This window comes from Syngnathus scovelli, chromosome 10 (genome assembly GCF_024217435.2).
Source record: "Syngnathus scovelli strain Florida chromosome 10, RoL_Ssco_1.2, whole genome shotgun sequence".
In the NCBI taxonomy this organism is placed as follows: domain Eukaryota; kingdom Metazoa; phylum Chordata; class Actinopteri; order Syngnathiformes; family Syngnathidae; genus Syngnathus; species Syngnathus scovelli.
The window spans coordinates 7654363-7678182 of NC_090856.1; the positions used below are offsets into that span (position 1 = coordinate 7654363).

At 40.3% G+C, this 23820-nt stretch overlaps 1 protein-coding gene across 2 annotated transcripts in view; it reads left to right on the plus strand.

The window, feature by feature from the left end:
- Positions 1 to 17330, plus strand: part of negr1 (neuronal growth regulator 1) — a 92149-nt gene extending 74819 nt beyond the window's left edge. For both annotated transcript variants that reach the window (XM_049732207.2, XM_049732209.2), the window contains one exon: positions 10901 to 17330. In XM_049732207.2, coding sequence (XP_049588164.1) covers positions 10901 to 11001 — 101 coding nt within the window. In that variant the 3' untranslated portion in view covers positions 11002 to 17330. The remainder of the gene's footprint in view (positions 1 to 10900) is intronic.
- Positions 17331 to 23820: the final 6490 nt, after the last annotated feature.

Here is a 23820-nt window from a genome sequence, read left to right on the forward strand (position 1 = left end):
CATCTCACATTGGCGCAAGTGTGACAGGAGGACTCAATGGTGCTCTCACGAAGCAGGTTTTCCCCTCTTATCCTGCTCTCTGTCCACATAAAGAGATTTTTAAAGAAGTCCTATTGACTTGCTGCACTTGTTTCACCTTCAGCAATGTGGTATTATCGACTACATGGATCCATATGCCCTGTGCTTATAGCAGTAGGGTGTGCCAACCTCTCGTAGTCCTTTCTTGTGTCTTTTCTTTCATTTCATATTTATCTTTTTTGTCAGACTCTGCATCTTTGGTGATGCCTCTGCACTCCCCTTTGTGAACTTTACACTCATACTGTCTCTGCTACTGCACAATATTTGTAATTAATTTTTATGGGAGCCTGCAAAAAGCTTCCCCCAACCACTTAAATAAACTAAAATCACACTGAAATAAACTTACTTCAACCACTGTCAGAAAAAAGCTCTCACTCAGACCGACAACGATCGGCGGTTTTGGACAGAGTAGATCCACCGACTATCCCGCTGTCTTCCAATTCTTTTGTATTGACAAACCACACCTGAAGAGCTTGAGGTTTTTTAACGTGGTTAGAAAAGGTCATGGCATTAAGGAATGGCATTCTCTTTGGGGGGAATGTATTGCCGTTAAATAAGGTTAGTTCTATCAGCTCAATTTCAGTCCTCTCTGGGATAGCTAAGAGACAGTTAACCTTACAATAATACTGAAGGTTATCAATTCAGTTTAGTGTGGCATAACCAGACAATCACTCATTGAAGGCATAGTAAAATGTTATAGAACATGCTTGTTCTTGAACGAATCCTTGGTACGCAATGACCTAATGGAAATATAAACGCATTTGCAATAAGATTAATACTTGCGAAACCTGCAAAAACAACGAGAATGTCATTTCTGGTGTTTGGGTTAGCCAGATAATTTCCTAAATCCTCCACCTTTGGACTGCTTTTGAAAATGTTGAACTTTCAAGGCCTTATCGAATAAAGCAGCCAAAACAATGTGGCAGCATAATTGGTCCCTGGAACCTGTCAACCTTTTTCTGTAGTGGGTACGCATTTATTTTTGTTGACAGTTTGTCACTCAAAACATCACAAAAAGGTCTGCAAAGCTGTCATTTTAATTGGACAACTGTAGTACTCATCTGTGACAGAAGAGGTGGCAGTGAGTTGCTGCCTGCTCTAAAACAAGAGTTTAGCCTCCGTTGATGGTGCCAAATCTCCTTCACACGCTCTGTGATCCCTTGTTTATTGCTGATAATTAGTTCCAAGATAGGTGAAAAAAATGTGTGAGAGCGCAAACATTAGGGCGTCACTAAAACTCACAGTCACAAAAAATCTACCGTAAACATGTCAAGGTTCCGCTCTGCTCTCGCCGTGCTGGCTGGCTGACGCGCCCTCGCACTGGTCCAATAAGGAACAGCGTGCGCTAATACGTGCTGATGGCTGCCACCTGTGTCCTTGTTGCCGGCTAATTAGGGCGTTATTTAAACCCGCAAGCCCGTCAGTCTGCGGTGGTACGTCTGTCTTGATACACGTATACCTGCCACCTGGTTCTGCTATGCCACGCCACGTGATTCCCGTTTGCCTGATCCACTGTGCCTGTTTAGCGAAAGCCTGTTTTTATGATCTGCTCTGGCCTCTGTTTTGCACGGCCTTCTGCATGTCCCTGACCACGAGCTTGCTATGCCCGTCTGCTGAGATAAAGCGTGGTTAGAATTGCTCTTACAGCTCTAAACCAATCAGCGGCAATAGTACAGATCAACATGTTCCCATTGGTCTCGTCTCCTCTACTGGCCAATAGTGTGCTGTAAAGTCATATGGGCAGACAAAGCCCTGCGCTCTAAGTGACGCTGCAAAAAAGCCACAATGGACAGAAATATCTGCAATATTTAATATTATTAAAAACCTGCGATGCACTGAGGCTGTGAAAGATGAACCGTGAAATAACGAGGGATCACTGTATAACGGGTGACATCCCAAACTGGTTGCCAGCCAATCGCAGGGCACACAGAAACGAAAAACCATTCACACATGCACTCACACTTACGGGCAATTTGGAGTGCTCAATTGGCAGCAAACACAATTACACAACAAACTGATAGTTTTGAAATCGGGGACTAGTAAATACTGTTCAAATAGTTTAAAAAGCTTAATGGTAACAAAAATTGCTAGCAATATCTGTTTTTTAAAAAGTGAAGACAATTTGTAATTTTAGTAATGACACAAAGTCGATGCAAAATGTTTCTTTGCGGGCCACATAAAATTATATAGCAGGCCGTATCTGGCCCGTGGGCCTTGAGTTTGTTCTAGATGATTAGAGTACATAAAGGAACAAACAATCAACAAACATCTGCCAATTTGCCAATGGTTTTCACTGATGTTAGAAGGGCTAGAATCAATTGACGTAATCGGCAGGCAGATTAATGGGTAAACCAGGCCCTAATTTACATACTGTTCAATATTATTCCCAAGGAGCAGTTGTATGACCGTGGTGTGTGTGTGTCTGCAGTTTTGGTATTGTGGCACCGGGAACATTTTCCAAAGGTTGGCCGGTCTGCAAGCTTCACAAGTTCTTCCAAGCCAAGTGTGTCCCGTTTGATAGCAGGATTTGCGTATGGATGTTCGCATTAGTTGTGGATGGCTGCTGCTGACAGTCAATGATACACTTCTTCTTGCACACACCCTTGCACAAACACTTCCCTGCCTCCTGCACAGCTCAGCGGCTTCTCATTTTAGCCGAGTTCCTCTCATGCAACAGAGGAATTAAAATGCAAGTGCTTAAGGGCAAAGCCCCCCAAGGCCCCAATAGAAACTATTAACTCTTTACTATTCCCTTGGCTTTCCATCTGATGACTTATTCAAGGCTCTTGACAAGGAGCTGGCCTCCTTAGATTCACTAATAATAATGAGGAAACGTCACTGAGCATGCTGAGAGATGCCTTTGGCAAAAAGGCGAACTACACAGAGGATGGCCTTCGAAACCCACCTTGCATTTCTTCATTTTCCCTCATCTGCGTTAACACGTTTGAGCATCTTACAAGCCCCTCATAGGTCTGCCACCTTTGACTTTTAATTAATTGGAACTGAGAAATCCTGCACCGTGTCACTTGAAAGCAGACTAGCGGATTAAGCCATTTTGTTATTGCTAAAGCCATATAACATGGCGAGATCTTTTTGATGGTGGGTGGCTCCCAGTGGGCCCCCAGCCACAGATCTGCAAACCAACATGAAACAGCAGAATACGAGGGAATGTGCCTTTCACCGCTAGAAGACTTTGACATCACAGAGAAATATCAAAGACATTCTATTATTGTTCAACTTGCCTCGCTTTGGACGGATCTCAGTGGTGTGTGTGTTCGCTTTGATATGACATTGAGCAGATTGATGTGGGTTGAGTTGACGAGGAACTTTTTGTTTCAGATCAGACCAAGCCTACAGTTAAAGTATTTTAAATTAGAAGTTCAAAAAATGATTTATAACGCCGTCAAGAATATTTACCTTTATGACATGTTGATTTTTTTTGTGTGCAATTTGCTGAATAAATTAGCATTGTTATCCCAACTCAATACTTAGATTCTAGATTTTTAACTAAACATGTTTTACTGAATTGTCTGTGCTGCTCTGAGCATTAATTTCTCGACAGATTATATGTAACTAAGACTATTTTCCTTTTCTTCTCTGATCAGTTTGACACCTTTCAGAGTAAGATGATCATCAGTACTTTTCTGTTACGCTAAAGTTTAGCGGCTAAACATTATTGTCATTGCACAAAGAGCACACAGCTCAGCACTTTGAAGCCATTATACAAAATGCACTTTGAGCAGATTGAATTAGCTTGTACTGTATATCATACTTAACTTTCAAATACACCTGTTTTTTCCTGCATTGATGTGTCTAATCACCTTGAAACGTGCACTTTTCTCATTGTTCGAGACAGTGGAACCTCTAAAGCAGGATTCCACCCGAGGCTAATTTGTAATTACATAAATAAATGAATCTAATTAGTAAAATGCACCGTTTAAACTGGCAAATTCAAACCTTAGTCATGCATGACATTGCACAAGACCTTACCATATTGTACTGCATTGTAACTTGGGAAAAATATTGCCACATTAAAGCAAAAACTACATGAATATTATATTGATTAAGGTCTTGTACTATATTTTAAACTCATGTTTCACATGACATCACCTATGCTGATTTTGTGGTTTTAATTTTATGCCAAAATGTTATCCATCCATCCATTTTTTTATACAGCTTGTCCCCACGGGGGTCGCGGGCGTGCTGGAGCCTATCCCAGCAGTCATCGGGCAGTACACCCTGAACCGGTTGCCAGCCAATCGCACACAAAGACGAACAACCATCCACACTCGCACTCACACTTACGGGCAATTGGGAGTGCTCAATTGGCCTACCAAACATGTTTTTGGAATGTGGGAGGAAACCAGAGTGCCCGGAGAAAACCCACGCGGACATGGGGAGAACATGCAAACTCCATACTGGGAGGGCCGGTGGTGGAATCGAACCCACATACTCTTAACATGCTAAGCAGCGTGACACCGTGCCTCCCCAAAATGTTATTTGATTACCAAATGTTATGACATTTTGGCAAATATTTTCATAAAAGAATTTGAGTTATATATATATATATATATATATATATATATATATATATATATATATATATATATATATATATATATATATATATATATACAATTAATTACTACTTATAGACTGGATACATTGTCGTGTTCTATTCTCTTTAGAAATTATTTTTGTCCAAAATACTGTATTAAAAGCCACAGCTCAGGTTTCCTTCATCCAGGTGCGGTCTTTTAAAAACTCCTTGTCTAAAATAAATAAATAAATAAAATTCTCAGATAGAAGGCCGTCAACAGCTCCGAAATGAGTCATCTCGTTCAGCTAAGACGAGTTGTACCCTTCACAAAAATGTACGCACATAATTGTCAAAAGTGTCAAGAGGTTCAAGTGCAATTTACTTGGCCTTATGTACTCTTGCAGATTACTTTATCATACTTTTCTTGACATTGCAGCAGATCTGAAGTTTTTTTTTTTTTAGTACTGAAATGTGAATTTGAAAGAGATATTTGTACTCTCACCAAAACAGACCGTAGTAATGGTGTGAGAGGCAGATTTGGAAACGCTCTTGAATCAATGTTGCTCTCTTTAGGAGACTAAAGCTTTTATCTGGACCTCAGGCAGCCAGGCAGGCAGGAGGAAAGCGAGTGGGGAGAAGGAACTGCATTGTGTTCACTGCCTCTGGTTCTGTGTTTGTTTAATAAAGAAATACTTCAAGTGTGACACTGTCGAAGCCCATGGGCGTGCCCTATCCAAAGCGCGGAGTTAGGAATAATTTGCTTGCACATATGGCGTGTGCCTCTATTGAGTTGTGACTTGCCTTCTTACACCCTCATGCAATGCAACTGCAAGACATAATCCACTGCTCATGCTAATCACCTGCCAATTGATGTAGTCTTTTTTTGGTCCAACAATTCCTGTAAACCACAGATCCATTTGAGATCAATGACCGGCTCAGCGTAGGCAAAAACAGTAGGGCTAGCCAATCGAGTTTAAGCTACAGCTCGGCGTGACTGAGCTCGACGTGAAGTGAAATCAAGTCCTGTTCAAGTAGCCTCAGGTGAGATAGTGATAACCAGGCGGTTGGCAGCGATAAGTTTATCTTAGATCAATCGGGACTAAAATACACGTAGCCCTCCAGTTATCGGCTCCATCATGGGGAATGATAACAACGAGCTGTGTTATCATAATCCTACATACATAACAGCAGGGATTGTTGTTTTGGGAACATACAGAAGGTAATAGATGAAATGAAGGGCAGGAAGATGAGCTTGCTTCCTGGCTGGAGATCAGATGGTATCAGGCTGTATTGATGGGAATGTTACTAGCATGGGTTGCTCATGAGCGGCCCAGACTATCACTGTCATCACAGTGGGGGCCACAGCACTGACTCGGCAAAATCTTTGTGTCTGTAGACAGAAATAAACACTTGATAAGAATTAACGATGAGAGGGGGCAGGGGAATTATTAGCGAGAGTGGGCATGAGAGACCCAAATATTAGAGGGGGATTATTAGAGAGAGTTGGGGTGAGCTGTGGGAATTTGCTGCATGCTGACACCATTTGTTTGTCTCCTAGTGCACTTTATTAAGCCTCAAACATTAAACAGATTTAGAGGGAGCAGTCAAAGTCGTTGAATAATTATACTTTTTGAAACATCCACTGTGATTAAAAATTCAACTCTTTCTGTTTATTCCTGGAATATTTACCCTCTAGGTGTTGGGGGGGAAATAATAAAATATCTTTTTAAAACAAAGATTTACCCAGGAGACATGCTTGTGAAATGCATGATTTGCAGGCTTCCCAAATCCAGACATCAAGAGTTGAACAGATGGGTGCAATAAACATAAGAGCAGAGCACTCGGGTATTCCAGTTCTCTCCTCTGATAACTGGGCTGTCTGTTAAAGCATACAAATAGCCCCTGCTTAAGACAGAAGAGTCAAGCAAGGGGTCAATCCATCCTGACAAGGAGGGCAATCTGTAAGGAATACCCCGGAAATGCCATCCTGAATGAGATTCCGTCATGTGTCCAGGTACCCCACGGATTCATTGATTGATTGAGTCAAGCTGACAGCCAAGGCAACCCTTCAATCAGAGGCCCCCCCGCTATCCAGCTATCTAGTGACCCTTCTTTTGCTCATTCCGAGACAACAACTGAGAGTGGCCATTCAAGTTTCAAACCAAAAAAGCATTCTGTTGGGTGTAAATGCTCCGAGTCAGGTACCATGATGTGCAGGGAGCGGCGTTGCTGTGAGGCAGCTAAATGATCTCTGAAGGCTATTTTGATAATGGAGGCTTTTCATTACTTGCTGTAATGCAAACGATTGGAGGGGCTAATGAGCTTGAAGGTGCATGTGAATGAGGGCTCTGAGGAATTACTGTGTGGGGTGATCTTGGTTATGGTGGTGATTGGTGATGAATCTCGAACATCAAAGCTGCTCACCTTGAACAAGAACAGGAGTAGAAATGATTAGACTCATGGGTCGGTGAGTCCAGTTACCATGGACTCTGACTGACTAGAATGCAACGTGATACTCATGGTTGACACTCCTCATGCTGCTTGTTGGAACAATGGTATTGAAAAATTGCCTTAAGCAAAGCTTGTGAAAAGAAAATGGATGGCACCCTCTATGAGGGCGGATGATACCGCCACTAACTGTCCTGAAAGTTCATTGACCCACCATCTTACCGTTGCTTTTTCAGTACATTGAAGATACTCTTGATGGTTGCCATGATTTTTGCATCTGGAGGGATTGAACCTACTATACTACCTGCGTGAACAGGATCACATGTGGGAACTTTGAGGAGCCGTGAGGATAGAGCCACAGGCCACAGACTTGATGGTCAAGGACACCGAGCTCCTCCCTTTGGAGCCCATCTGAAGCAGCGTCCTTTGGGAGAGTGGGTTGCTGCCTCCCTGGCTGGCTGGCTGGCTGCCTGTCCACGCGTCGTTCCTAACGACCTGCTTGGGGGATTAGACCGAGTCGAGGGATGAATCATCACTCAACAATAAAAGGACTGAAACTCAAAACACAATCCAATACAACCGCACCAGAGAGTCTCATTGATTCTTCTTGTAATTATTGGTATGGTACACAGGAAAAGGAGGTTTGAGAATTTCTGTCAGCAAACCTAAAATTTAGAAGGTTTCAAAAGAGTGAAGAGAAGATGGGAGATTGCCAGAAATTGTTTGGGAATGCTGGTGTGGTATCTATTTTATTAGCTTCTTCGTTTATGGCCATGCAACGTTTCCATTTTTCTATGCAAGGCAAAGACAAAAAATGAGTACGACATCCACAGAAGCTATGCCACTATGCCCATGAAGAAAGTAGACTCTAGGAGGGGCTTTGATGACATTTCAATTTCAAAAAATATTTACCCAAAGAAAAGCATTAACTCATCTGTCTTGAATTGGCTATGCATGTTGTCCCTAAGAAAGACGACTCAATTGAGAGATGACGACAATTAAATTGGAAGGCGATTCAAGAAAAATATTTTCCTTGGTGAATAATTCTCACACATGCGTATTCCTTTTGTGCAACACACACACACAAACAGACGGTAGTATACACAAAGTCCAAATAGAGTGTCACTGTTGCATATTTTAGTATGATTCATTGTCTGAGTCGATAGCGAGTGAGGTTCATGGCCCTAACATTTGTTGTACATATGATATGTGGGTGACAAAACTGCTGTCGGTGGAGATTTGGAAGGATAAGGCAGGGAAGACAAGGAGAGAGGGTCTGCTCAATATTCCCAGGACTATAACTGATGGCTGCGATCCGGAACGACCACACGGAAGCAGTTTTTGTTTTTCATGACTTTGTCTCTTGCAATGTGGAGGCTTTTTATTGCCAATGTGTTGCAAAACAGTAATTGAAGCATATTGCTTTCATCCCCGCTCATTTTTGAGCTCTCGTCCCCCTTTGGAGTGCCGTTTGTCTTCCCGCCGCTCGTGCACCTTGTTGGTTTCTTTATCATATATTGTCTCACAGTCTGATGCTTTATTGTAGCCGGCTGCTGATGTACATAGCAATTAAATTGGAGCCACAAAAGAGCTTCACTTCAATCACTGTCTTCTTTCGCCACTCTCGTTTCTTTTGATTCCACGTCTTCCTTGCATCTGTCCCCCCCCCCCCCCCCCCCCCCCCCCCCCCCCCTTCGGCATGCACACACACACACACACACACACACACTTCCTCTCCCTTTCTTTTGCCTTCATGTTAATAAGCACAGTATAATGGTGTTGCAAGGCAGTTCCAGGTTTGGGAGTTAATTAGAATGGCAAGTTAAAGCCCACACAGTGGAAACAATGGAGTTTTTAAAAAAAAAAAAAATTTCCACAGTGACACAAAGCGATAATAAGCTAAAGTCAAACACTGTGCAGACAGGGACCGAGTAACTCTGACAAGCCTTCTACCTACGTACATTTCCTATATTGTGTGGCTTCTCCTGTTTTTATGCAAATTAAATATTAGCAAGCCGCTGATAATAACTGCATATAGAAAGAAAAGAGGGAAAATGGTCTAAATGATGTCGCTGTGGTGTGGCTGGAGCACAATGCCGAGCTCTCAGACTCCAGCAAACACTGGGCTGGCTGAGCAGGACAGGAGCTGTTGCCATGGAAACCTTTTCTCAGCTCACTCGCCGAAAACTGTGTCATTATCCTGTACTGTCGATTGGGGAAGAGAGCAGAGGAGAGCGAGCTGGAAAGAAAGAAAAATGAGACAAAGATAGAACTAGAAAGACAAAAGGAAACATAAGAGCCACACGTCACCAAATTGTGCTCTCATTTGGACATCTCAAACTGATGCTTCCCCACTCTCTCTGCCTGTCAGTGGGGTTTTCTCCTTAATAGCTAAACAACTTCAATAGTAGCAAATAATGTGTGAAAATACCAGGTAGAAGCAGGGCTGTCAGGTGATGATAGGACAGATGTCACTTTGTTCTCTGCCTGCCATTGCCCAAACTAAGCTCTTGTGTTGGCTAAGAATCGCATTTATCGTATGTCTTTGTCAAAACAACACTACTGGAGTGAAAAGTGCAGTTACGGTTTGTGTCATGTGTATCGGCTACTAATTGGATGTGTGTACTTTTATGCTTGTCATTTGGCTGGTGAGTGTTTGTACAGCGTGAGGTCCACATGAAAAACGTTACATCAAACTAATTATATTGGCGTGTAAATAGAGGCACCCTGCTGGTATGGGCGTTGCACCACATGATTTCCCCAGGTGGAACGAGGCTTGTGTGCACTGCCTCGACATGCTTTGTGTGCGAGCCTGTGCACTTTATTGAGCTAGGTAAAAGAGTAAGTTGGAATTGAGGAGTAGCCCCTCCCAATGAAACGTTGCCGGACTGAAACAGCTCCCGTGAGAGGCGTGCTCGTATTACGGTGGATGATGGTCACACCAACAAAACAAATTCTTTTCTCACATCTAAAGCTCTGCTGTTATTCAATCACTTAAACATCACGATTCAAAATGATCGTATTGACAAATTTGATGAGCAGGTGATATATTAATGACTTGAGAGCTGTTATTTTGCCATTTTTACCCCGTGTATGTTTTCATCTTTGATGATCATATTATCCAAGTAATCATCAGAGCATGAACAAAATTTGTCCCACATTATTAATGTTCAAGTTGAGACATGCTGTGATAACAGATTAGTTTTGTCACATTTGATAATCGCTTTTATTATTGACAAACGCAGGCTGTTTTTTTTAGTTTAAGTACAATTTGTCTACCAGTAGTATAATCATATTTACTCAGCATGATTTAATCATGATTTCATCACTAAACTTGTGAATGTTACTTTATTTGAGAAGACTGATTAATATTTTCAATGAACTCAAACAAAACCTTAAGTACATTTCATTGAAGATAAAACAATTTCTGTGCCTTACAAAAAAATAAATGAGGCTAATTGGGATTCATGTGTACATCTCTTTTTAATTACTCTTTCTCTGCTTTGATAAGTGTTCAAAGTCTAAATCTGCACAGATTTGAAAATATTTCCATAAAATGGGTTTTGAAAGGCACAGGTTTGTTTTTTCATTTAGATGAAACATGCACTTTGTGTTCAGTTGTGATTCTCTTCTGCCTAAGTCATTAGAAATAAATATTTGGTATTATTCAACTTGTTCGTAAGAGAAATCAACTCGTGTCAAATAACTCAAAGTATGACAACACCAACTGAAAACAGGAATCAATGGTGCCATTCACACGTGTCAGTGTTGAGTTTGCTCCCAAGTGAGGGACGGCGCTACTTCAACTAATCTTGTCGTGTTTCCCACCCACAGCCCCTAACACTGCACCCTACGGGAGCACAGGTAGTGCGCACGTCCCGATGGCCTGCCGGTACCTGGTTCTGGCTCTGACCACCTTGATGGCGGCGTACTAGCGGCGGAGCGGCAAGCAAAGTGACTGTCGAGAGCATTTACAGGTCTTTGGCGGCATCGCCCACAACCGGATTCCAATCGGGAAGCAAGGCAAAGAGGGCAAAATAATCATTATTTTTCAGTTTTAGTCATGGTGAACATCATGTAAATACAATTTGTTGTTTTCTTTCTTTGCATTTTTATTTTTCGATTGTTCAGCCCCTGGCGTCCAATCATATCAAACGCTCAGCTTCACTCACTTGGCATCTATCTCATGACTATAACGAAATAACTGTGCCAATTCTTTCAGTGCAAATGATTAACATAATGTTTATTTTAATTTATTGTGGGTTGCTGAAAGGAAGAAAAAGCTCACTTGACGACAAAGAAAAAAATCAAAAGCAGTAGTCGCCTCATTTGATTTTCTTTTAGTCACTGTGCCTGCTGAACATCTTTAATCACGTAGTCAAAGTAGAAGTCACCTGTAACATATCTTAATCTTAGCAAACACATTTTTTTTGGACTATACTAATCAGATGACATGTACATACAGATGATGCCCTTACTTCCCCTTGCAGATATGAATACTCATCACATTTGATAAAGCGCTGTTTCAGTTGAGAGGAAAACGCCAAGCTCACGTGCTTTGCTTGCATCTTGGAGGTTTAGTAGTTGTTTGCATTTTGGGAGTGTTTAACTCCTCTTTCTTTTACAAAAGAAACATTTCAAAAGATGGTTACCTTACAGTGTTGTTGCATTTTAAATCGTTACCCTAACTGCTGCTTTCGAGACTGACGGGAAATTGGAATGACATCATTTAGAATTGATGAATTATGACCCCAAAACCTTTCAGCAAAAACAAAAAAAAAAATGATACTGTGTGTGTGAATGGGTTCTTTGATAGAAACAGCCTTTTTTGGGCAGGACTAATCATATATATAGTGTACAGATTATAAAAAAAAAACCATACAACTTAACTTGCATCAGCGGTTGTATGAAAAGGCAGTTTCTAATATTACCAATAAATACAGGCTAATCTAATTTATATCGTGTGTTAGTGGGCACCGCCATAGCTGTGTGAGACGTCCAACTACTGCATCGTGTGCAGTAAGAAAACACGGCTTTGTCGTGATTTGACAAGTTGGTACTACAATTTTGTTTACCAATTTTCCCTGTTCTCTTTAATTAGTAAGCAACTAACTGTTTTCCACACATTTTTCATAAATAAGATTAAACCTGACAGGAAATGTTCCCTTATTACAAGTGACTTCTAGAAAAATATTTATCATTAAAATTTCCTCACTTTTTAACCTAAGTATTTGCCATACTAAAAGCTAAAAACTGCATAGCTTGAATCATCCATAACATAGCGATCAAACTATTCCAAGCGTGACATATTGTTTCTTTTTTGTTTTTTTTAAACTACGCCTGGTGACTTCTGACTTTCAGTATATGGCATAATCATCCTCCAGTATCTATCAATTTGTCTACAATGTAAGAAGATACTGTAATGCCTTAATAGTAACATACTCACTGAAGGACATTTAGACAAGCCACTAGTTGTTTGTTTGACGTACTGTATTATTGAATGTTCCATCCCAACAAATAGTCCAAATCAGTTAATTGGGAGCAAAGTGAAAAGAACATTTATTGAGTTGTCGTTGTGTCAAACTCCCAGTATGCTCACATGAACTTGAAACTGCAAGTCTTCTAGCGAAATAGCCATGGCAGTTAAAAGACTTTAAAGCACAAACACTGTAATTGCTTCTACGTTTGGTTTTGTGGTGATTTATTTTTATTGTTGGCTTGTTTAACAAATTCTTAAAAAAAAGGAACAAAAAAAAAGAGAAGAAAAAGAAAAAATCTGCACCATATGGTCTTGTTTAAATGTTCAGCTACAATGAGTGAGGAGTATATTTATTCACTTCCTTTATAAAAACAATGTATAAAAGTACATTTGAAAACAACAGGTCATGTGACGCTTATTTGATTTGAATTGAATGGACACATTGTGGCATTGATTGAGGTGTCATGACTGTCCGGGGGTTTATTTGTTGAGTAAAAGAACAAATGTTTGCAAGCAATTGAATTCCTTTTTGAAGTGGGGAGAGGGTGTGCACCAATATAACAGTATTCTAGAGCAGACTCGATGTGTGTGTATATCTGGAGAAAATGTAGATACATGCGTATCTTTAGAGCCAGTGTGTGTAGTCCTAGTTTTCACACACTTGAGTGTTTGACGTGCAGAGAGTGTGCTTGTGATGCATGTCCACATGAAACATCAGGCATTTTGTTTTTTGATATATTTATTTATTTCTAATCACAGTCGCCTATCATTTATTCTGTGGGTTTTTGTGGCGTATTTGATGACTACCTGAAATTTTGTTGGCAGTAATCACCTGCTGGTAAAGCGGTGCCTTGAGATACGAGTGACCTGACTTACACATTTGTCAAGTCAAGTTTATTTACATACCCCTAAATCACAGACAAGTCTCAAAGAGCTTCTCATATGCAAAATTGACAATTAATTTCAACATCCCCTGATATTAACTCCCAGGAGGGCAAGACAAAACTCAAAAACCCCTACTGGGGAAAAATAAGAAACCTTGAGAAGAGATCGCATATGGGAGGATCCCCCGCTAACTTAATGCTAACGAATAATAGCAAACGTCATAGATGTGCTTCATAAATAGCATCTATGTGATAGTATTTCAAAGAATGCATATTTGAACACATACTGTGCAACACATGTAGACTGACAATATAACAATACTCACAGGCATATGGGCGATTCTCTATCCTCCGCGAAAATGAATAATGATTGATTAGTAAAGCACTGATAGTACTATATTGTCGCCCAGTGGTCAAGGCACTCAGGCCAAAATGTATTTATGTTGTTACTCTGTTTTTATAAAGTACATTATAGAGTACTATTTTCCTCATTTGTTTTGTTTTGGGGGAGGCTGGAACCAATTGATGGCATTTCCATGTATTTTAATGGGCAAAGATGATTTGAAATATGACCACTTTGAGTTTCGAGTGTGGTCATGTAATGAATAAAACTCGTATCTCAGGGCACCACTATATTCCTCATCAAATGTACAGGATTTTGAATATTTTGGGAGTAGAAATGCTATAAACAATTCCCTTTTATTAATTCAATTTTATTTGCAATAAAAGCCTTCACATCCCGACACTTAAACCCATATGTGAGTTCATGAACGCTCAGATGGGTTAGTCCCAGCGTAGCTGCTGAGTTATGATTATCCTGGTATATCATGCATATTTGTTGGCCCTCGAACACGTTGCGCAAATACTCAGCTGAGCCCAGATGGCCAGATGCCACGGTGCACGCAGCATATAGGATTATCCTGCTTTTGCGCCTGCCGTCATTATTGACTGCGCCGTTGCTCGCTAAATCTTCTGGCATATTTACAAACATAAAACACGGTTCATTTCATCCCGGAATGCATCGAGGGGTGGCTCGGATTGTATTTTGTTTGCACAAACTACGATCACATGATGTTGAACTCCCTGTGTGCTCCAACAGGCTTTTTCATGATGATCTCCAGTCTAAATTAAAATGTTGATTTACAAGCTGAAAGCTCACTCCCTCACCTCCCTACTGACATCAAAATGCAGCCCCAACTTCAACTTTAAAATGAGCCATCTCCATAGATCGGCATCCAACTGATCCGTTCGAATGCACACCAGCCACTCCCGGGATCCCAGAAGTACTGTACTGAATGTGCCTTCAAGTATTTTGTCAAACACCGCAATGACGAAAGTTGACCTTTCATTTTAGCCCCATTTACATCAAGCAGTATTGTTTCACATGGATAAGCAAATTAATTTCTAAATTGATCTTCAGAATTTAACCAATTGGGTGGAGGTGCTATTGATTCTATCGCCACTAGCTTGCTGTCAAAAGGAGCCCAACGTTACGCCAGCTTTGGCAAGTTAAGACAAGTACAGATGATGTAGCATAACTCCGGGGTAGCAATATTCTTCTTATGAAACAGTACATATTGAAACAGCAGCGTAGAACATTTAGATTCCATAAAATATAATAGCGCTCGGTGCCGACTTGCTCCCTAAAAAATTCTCAAGCAAGCGTCTAAAAGTTATTATTCAACAGGGTTTTCTTCAGAGCCGCTTTCTGTTTGCTTCCCATTGGCTCTGTCAACCAATCAATGGACAGTAGTGTGCCTAGCTCCACCCTGCACTACCCTACCACATTATGCTGAAAAGTGGGTTGGTAAAACTTATTTATTAGCTTTTGACAATGGAAACTCAAAAAAAAAAAAAAAAAAACGGAACCATACTACTGCTTGGAGAAATAAACAAGGCTTCAAAACTTACTTCTCACTACAGTCCAAACTAAAATTATTGTATGCCGTTGCTACCATTATTTTTTTACATCCATATTTTTTTTACATCCATCTGTAGTTTTACTTTAGCCAGAAACTTGCTTCATATTGACATTTGAGCACCAAACAAAATCACTTAATGGAGCCAAAGAAGAGAGAAAATTGCTCTTATACAAAATTCATTTTGATTTTCCACACTCCAAATACTAAGCAGAGTATCTTTTGCCTTCAATGTAAGATATGCAGGGTTCAACTAAGTTGGCGCACATTTCTGTCTGTTTAAGGTCACACTCTACCTGACAGTTAGCTTCCGTGCAGCTTCAGAAAAAATAGAATAAGCAATGATCCTTGGAGGCAGTAGATTTCAACAATCAGGAGCAACACTTCTTCCAGTCAGAATGCATCTAGTTAGGTGTGAGTTACGATATGGGGAGGTGAGAGTGCACTCAAGTGCGCAGAATGTGCCCCATTTACAAAAAGTGTTAAGGCCACACGAAACACAAATTTAAAAAAGTATTATTATTATAGTTTGGTTTTAAACAACTGTCTGAGAACAACACACACACACTTTTTTTTTGTCAGTGTGGTCTTTGTTTCTTCATAGAATTAAAATGCGTACACATATCTAACATTCATGTAATGCCCCTACTGCTCACTTCAAGGTGATTCAAATCTACGTTGTCTTGCAGGAATTAGGCAATGTCCAGCTGCATGGTCCTGTTCTCCATTATTTATATTGATTCGATTATTATTGATTGGATTTTGTTTTCATTTTACGGAGGGGGGTTGGCTGCGCTGTTAGTGAAACTACCTAGCAACCCTTTGTAATTTTCATTTGGGGATATATATTGTTGCATTCCGCTGCCTGACTCTCTGCAGCAGCCACATTGCACTTCCCTGAGCAGCATACTGAGTATCAAAAAGACAACAAAAACACACTCGCATTCACTTAGCGGACGTGTTTATCACACGGCAGGCTGGAAGTAGTCCTTCCGTCAAACACACGGAAAACAAAATGTGCTTTGCCCACTTCCAAACTTCCAATTCATTTCTGGCTCAAGGATGTATACTAGTGTGGCAGGTGCCGTTGCTGGAGAGGATGTTTGTCAAGTGAGGCCTCTTTACTTTGCCTGCTGTGGATCAGGCTGTTAAAGCCAATTTGGAAGAAAATGAGTGACAGTCAATGTAATGGTGCTTTTTGGGATTGTTCGCAATGCTCACAATGGCACCACACGTCACTTCTTTGTAGCCTCATTTTATTCTTGGTCGAAAGCAGGGGTGGAGAAGATAACATTTGGCCCACGAGAGCTTTTCATACGGCCGGACATGCAATTCTGAAAGCAAACAAAGGAACAGAAGAACTGTTATAAAAAGCCCCCAAAAGTGTAACACACAAATGCTCGTAAAATCTAGTAATAATCATTTGGATCGGTTTTTTTTCATACATTTATGATGGCCCTCTGAGGGCCTGCTCGGAAAAAGTCCCCCACCCCAGCTCTCCTACACAAATGGATCATATTGTATGTATTTATTTGGTTTACTGTTTTGCGCACACACAAGTATGCATTTAAAGATGTTTGTTCAAAAATTGTGGATGGACTTTCTGAGGGCACCATATGATATGATATGATCAATCAAAGTATTTAATGGTGAGGATATGATGGTATTACTAAAGAAATTGAAGAATGGAAATGTTTACTCAAATGTGTTTGAAGGTCCTTTAGATGCCGTTTGTATATTTATAGGCTCTAAATCACTGGAATGATATAAGTGGCATTGATATACCTATACCTATATATATAAATATATATTTAAATATATGAATATATATTGATATTTGTCCCAAATATGAGAAAATACATGTACTTTAATTGATTTAAAGCTTACATTGTGTACAGTATAGCACGTATGCAAGTCCATTTTCATCATGTTTGATGTAATTTTGTAGCAGTGGTTTGATACTAATAAATGGCAGTCGATGATGGAATTGTAAAAATGTGAGGTTACTTTCATTTGTGTGTTCCAATCGGGATGGCACAGTGGAGAATTTAGTGTTTGCCACAGTCAAAACGAACCAGGTTTGAATCAAATTTTGACTTTTTATTAGATTAGATAATATATTATTATATAATATATCATATTATATAATGCAGTCATTCACGATACAAAATTAATCTAATGCATTCGTGAAGTCACATACATGCACGCATAACATGGCGTTACTGGAATAAAATACTCGGGTAGGTCTCAGTCCTGACACGTCTGGCAATTTCAGATTTTGTGCTTGAATTGACCCGTCCTCCTATATTCATTCATCTTCCAAACCGCTTATCCTCGCGAGGGTCGCAGACGCGTTGGAGCCTATCCCAGCCGGCTTTGGGCAATAGGCAGGGGACACCCAGAACCGGTTGCTAGGCAATAGCACGGCCCACATAGACAAAAAAGATCATTTACAATCACACCTATGGACAATTTGGAGTAGTCAATTGCCCTACCACACAAGCAAAGCGATTGTGGGAGGAAACCAAAGTACCCGGAGGAAACCCAATGCAAGCACGGGGAGAAGATAAATGTAAACTCCACACAAATTTGGATGGCTGTGCCCTGTAATTGATTGGTGAGTGAGCAGTCCAGGGGGTACCCCATCTATTGGCCAACGCCGCTGGGACAGGTTCTATCTTACCTGCCATCCCAATGAGGACAGACAGGCATCATCATGAAAAATATTTACTCTATATAAGCATTAGAGTCCAATTTTCCATCATATGACCCAAGAGGGAAGGGACTACCGTATCTTCCGGACTATAAGGCACACCGGACTATAAGGCGCACCTTCAATGAATGGCCCATTTTAAAACGTTGTCCATATATAAGGCGCACCGGACTATAAGGCGCACCATTAATGCAATCACAATATAATAACTTGAAATTGTGAAAACAATAACAATGTATAAATAATGTTAATATTTTATTGTTGTTATTGTTGCATGAATAAGAAGGGTGATATTGGTGTTTGTGACTGCAGTAAACAGGCCAGGTTGCATCATGTCAGATATTTAATCCAAATCAAATCATTCTCCATTTTATCTTTTTTATTTCAACTTCAGATGCAACAAATTACTTTATAATCACAAAATAATGATCCATAGTTTTTTTGATTCATGATTCATAGTCTTCAGCGGGCCACTTATGATTGATTTTATGACACAATGCTTCGGGCCGGTTTAAATTTAGAATCGGGTCCATATATAAGGCGCACTGGACTATAAGGCGCACTGTCAGCTTTTGAGAAAATTTAAGGTTTTTTTAGGTGCGCCTTATAGTCTGCAAAATACGGGAACTACATCAGTAAAAATATAATATATTGCGATAATGAAGCGAGATAACATCAGACATTTTGAGAGCAGTTTCATTTGTTGGTATTTTCAGGGGTATTGGAGGAAGAAGACAACACTCATGCTGTTTTTCCTCCTCAATTTTTCTTATGACAGTCAAATATCACTTTGATAATACTGTTGAGCTCCAGAAACAATGCACAGGGGTAGTGATTGTGATGTTCTGGTAAATAGTTCAACGCTGTGATGGGAACCACATATAGGTCTTCTGGGAGAGCGGAAGCTGCTAATTGCCCACTCACATCAGCACCCTGCCACTCACCCACCAGCTAAGTCCTTACTTTTTGGCAGCCTTACTATTGAATATTACCGCATCGAGATGAACTTTGCAGTACACATTAAGTGGTCCAATAATTAAAGCCTTTGGAGATTCTCAAGATAATTCAACCTTCAATTCCAGTGACTTCCACATCAGGTCTCTCTTGCCACTTGGCTTAATTGAGGCAGGTCATGCAGTCTGAGAAGTTGGGTTCTTTTTTTGTCCTTTTAAGTGTGATCTCACCTGCAGTGCAGTCGCCGCAGTGGGAAAAGAGAAAAGACTTTGGCAGGGATGCAAATAAGTCGAGGTAGACTTTAAAATCCTGAACGGCTGACTTGGTCCAAAAAGTGACAGCAGGGGGAAGGCAGACAGCGAGAAGTGCTTAGACTCTTGCTAATGAGTCTCTGCTCTGGCACAGCAATTAAGAGCGGCCAATGCAGGACTTTATTCAGCAATCAGTAACCATAGCGTTGTTGTTGTTCAATGAAAACTTGCCTCTGTAATATTTGGGGGGATTTATTTTCAGGAACGAAAATAAATAAAACAAAAAGAGCAGTTTTAATTGCACACACATAACTGTGATCAGACAGATTTAGCACCAGAAAATGAGAGTTGTGTTTTCACAGCCATCGTAGTGGGGTGTCTGTTGTGTGAAATCCATGGATCCATACATTTTCTTTACCACTTATCCTCATTTGGGTCACAGGTGAGATGGGGTCTGTCCCATCAGACTTTGAGGCACCCTGAACTGGACTGGTCGCGATCCAATTGCAGTTATATGAATGTTATTGGCAGAGGTGTTAAATGGGGCTTATAATGGAAATTGGCTATGCTGTCCAGAACAGAGCAGACGCAAATGTATCACTGATTAACAACAAACAATGTGTGAAGAAAAACTGTCTTACACTGTCATGGTTGCAAAGCAATCATAAACGCCATGTAAACAAAACACCCGTCGCTTCAGAACAATGACAAATAGTATTTAGTTCCGCAGAACAGACTAGCAAGTAGGCTTTATTGAGGAAAACAACCAAGAGGAATAAGAGCAAAAACTTGCTACTATTTTTCTAAACTCATTTCCGAATCCATACAGCAACACACTGTAGCAGAGGCAATAAAAACACCCGGTTGCAAAATCATTGGAAATGAGATGTGCTCTGAGAGAAATCACCCGACCATATTTTCTATGTGAGCTGAGCTTTTCAAGCGTGATTACCATGAAAACAAAAAACCAGAAAGACTGAGAGCTGTTGTAGAAGATGTGCATTTTGCTCCAATTACTGAGTATATTAACTTGGTGTTCAACTTATACTTTTTCACTCAGGGTATACCAAATATATATATATATATATATATATATATATATATATATAGTGAAAAAGTTTGGAATTTTTTTTTTTTTTATCAACAGCCACAACAAACTGCAATCGTGATTTTTGCATTAAAATGTGCAGTATGCATATGGTCAACTCCAGTCAAGTGAATGATGATACTTGTGCATAAACATCATTTTTGGCATCATTTTTAGCAAAACATATTTACAGGACTAGTATTTATTTAAAGAAAAATGCAAACGTTTGTAGCATTGGGATGTAAAGTGGGACCATATCAGCGACTGCATGAAAGGAACACTTAAGCTGAACCTCACTGCATCTTTCACTTCCTGCAAGATTATATTTTTAACACCCCCAGGCGATGTTTTCCATTTTAATTCAAACACGGCGCATTTCGAAAATGTCTTTGTTGCATCCGAACCGTCCTTTATTTTCATCCTTGACTCAATCATATTCAGTTTATTGGCATTTCTCCTCCCAGATGGATATGGAGTCACACAAAATGTGTTTTTAAAAATAAGGGGGGGGGGAAGACAATAAAACAGTAGCATGCTGTTACTACGCTCACATGTTTGTAGCACTGTTAAATTCAAAGTGCATTTTTCAACTGTAAAGTAGGACTAATGGAAATGCTATCAGCAGGAGAGAGGTCAGCAGGCACATGATAAATAGACAAAAGATACAAATGGTGTTTATTCTCAACAGGCCCCAAGCCCGATAATGCCTTCTTACGCTCTTCTCCTCGGATTGTCCTCTTGACGGGCGCCAGGCTCCATATTTCACGGCGCGTCATTAGTGTCGAGCAGCTGGATTTGGCTGAGCGGCCTCGGAGCTGTCGGCGTACTGTCACGCATTTTTGTGGACTGGCGGCTTGCGGTGGTCTGCCGCTGTGTCATTCGATGAGTTCTGGTGCCTCATGCATCATGAAGTCATGGTTGTTGGAGGACACAAAGGACTGCCAAATCTTCATGAAATTTAAAGTTTTCGTTAGAAAATGGCAGGTGCCTGCTGCGTAATGCCAGTGGGGAGCTCAAATGCTGTTAAAGATTTTGACGGTGGAATTTTTTAGGTTCAGCTGTTGAAGTATCTATTATTATTTTTATTATTTTTATTATTTTTTATTAGTATTATTATTAGCCGTAGCATTTGTATTTATTGCTGTTATTTTGATCTTGCTTCTTATTACTGTAATTGTACGTATGTTTTATTTTGTTTCTATTTTCTGTTCATGATTTTTGTATTAAAGTGCTATATTAATAAAAAATTGTGAATTCACTTAGTGTCCGTGTCAATTGGCTGTTTCTATGCTCTTTGACCGGAGGATTCAGCCCTGGGTTTAGTCTGCCGTTTGTCCAAAGTCAATTGGGGTGACCCTCAAGAGGCTAAACCGTACTGAAACTGTGTGGATAGATTATTCAATGTTGGCCAGCCTCTTTTCGTAAGACAAATCTGGACGCCTGGGCACCCTATTTAGCAATCCTCGTTGAGGCTACTTCTTTTTCGGAATAATCCATCCATTTTCTACAGCGCTTGTCCTCATTAGGGTCACATGGTAACATGTAGCTTATCCCAGCTGACTTTGGGCCAGACACCCTGGACAAGTTCCACTGTGAGTATGTCACTACTAAACATTATTATTAATATGTGGCATTAAATGTAAGGCAATGTATTACTGTAACATTTAACTAAATGTTTTGTTTGTGTCGTTTCACTTCCTAAACTCTAAACACCTCTCGCTGGGTGCCGCTACAGATATCTCACTTTGGACATTGATGAATAATGTCTCATAAATACTGTCAACATCTCTTTGTTTTGTTTTTCAGCAAGCTTGCACATTTCAACGTGTGCCACGAACATGCTGAGTGCAAAGCCGATTGTACCGCAGCAGAAGCGCGCTTGCGTGACATCCCGCTGAGAGAACACAAGTTGTCTCGTCATGACTCCTTCCTCTGTGTCATAACAGTAAGGCAGCACAAACAAACAGCGCATTCGTTTTGCATACAATCAAATGAGAAACTACAAAATAGTCTGGAAAGAATTTGTTTCCACCAGACGTGTGGAGGAAAGGTCTCTTGAGGATTGAAAAGGTCACATGTCCACAAGAAGGCTGAGCTCACAGGGAAACAATGGTGATCATGACAATGGTGATCATTGCATTTCCTGCATGATTAAGAGTCTTTGAGAGAAAGGATTGGGCCTGCGTCGGAGTAGTTTCCTGTTCATTATGAAAAAAATACCCATTACGAGCCATCCTGTCCTTTTGTTAACCAGGCACTCTCTTAAACACAAAAGGTGGCAGTCATGTGAATTGCAATGCTCAATAAAAGCTCAAATGAACAATCCCTAATAGGTGATTGAGCTTGATTCAGATGAACCAAAGTGACAGAAAAATTACAGTGGCAGTGGAGAGAAGGACACAATATGGCCATGCAGTCTGATAAACTATCAGGGACAGATGAGCAGGACAACCAAATGCAACACATTGTTTATTGAGGGTTGGGGGACATCGAGCTTTATTACACATAATCTCATACACACATGCCGTATGAAACTGACCTTGTTTCAGCCTTTGTGATTATTTACTATTAATCAGTGGTAGATTTCCTCCCGCTGCATCATATCTATTCTGGACAGCATAGCCATTTTCTATTATGAGCCTCATTGAACACCTCAGCCTAAATACATTTATTATACAATTAACTTTTACTAGTTTTTGCACTCATAAAGTCTTTTTTATAATGAAATTTTAAAATGTGGAACGATTGAATCGAATTTGTCAGCTCAGCAGTCTGATTTGAGTTGTAATCCGAAAAGTGTGCATTTGTTTGATGTTCATCTCAGTGCGCCAGACAATCACAAAAACTTTCTTCTTGGTGATGGCTCAACTTTGTCTTGTTAGCATTGGAGTTTATTACCCTTGCCTTGTGGGTTTTCTTGTGATGATGCACAAGTTGTTACTTGCTCATTCAAAGTAAACATTCTTTATGTTCGCCTCCATTTTCAACATCAAGCATTGCATGTTGCTCACATGATCTTCTGTGTTTATTTGGGAACAAAATATTTTGTGGCCGCTGTTTGATTGTGTGGGATGCTTACATGGGAATAACGTGCGCTACCCATCTGTCATTTCTATTCACCAAACTTGGCCACTCAGCCTCAGGAGAAATTTGAAGAAGAAAAAAAACAAGACGATTAGAGAAGATGAGTGTAATTCAAAATGTCTTTTTCGTGCAGAGTGCACTGTGTGTGTGCGTGCGTGTATTTGTGTGTGTGTGTATGTGTGTGTGTGTGTGTGTGTTTGTGTGTGTCTGTGGGCTAATTCTGTCCTCACGCCCCTAGCGTTGCACAAGATGACATTTCCTGGCAATTGGAAACAGGTGTCTCTCAAAATTGCATGTGCTGTGTTTTTCTTGTTTGATGCTTGCAACAATATAAAAAAAATCCATCCATCCATCCATCCATCCATCCATCCATTGCCCATCCT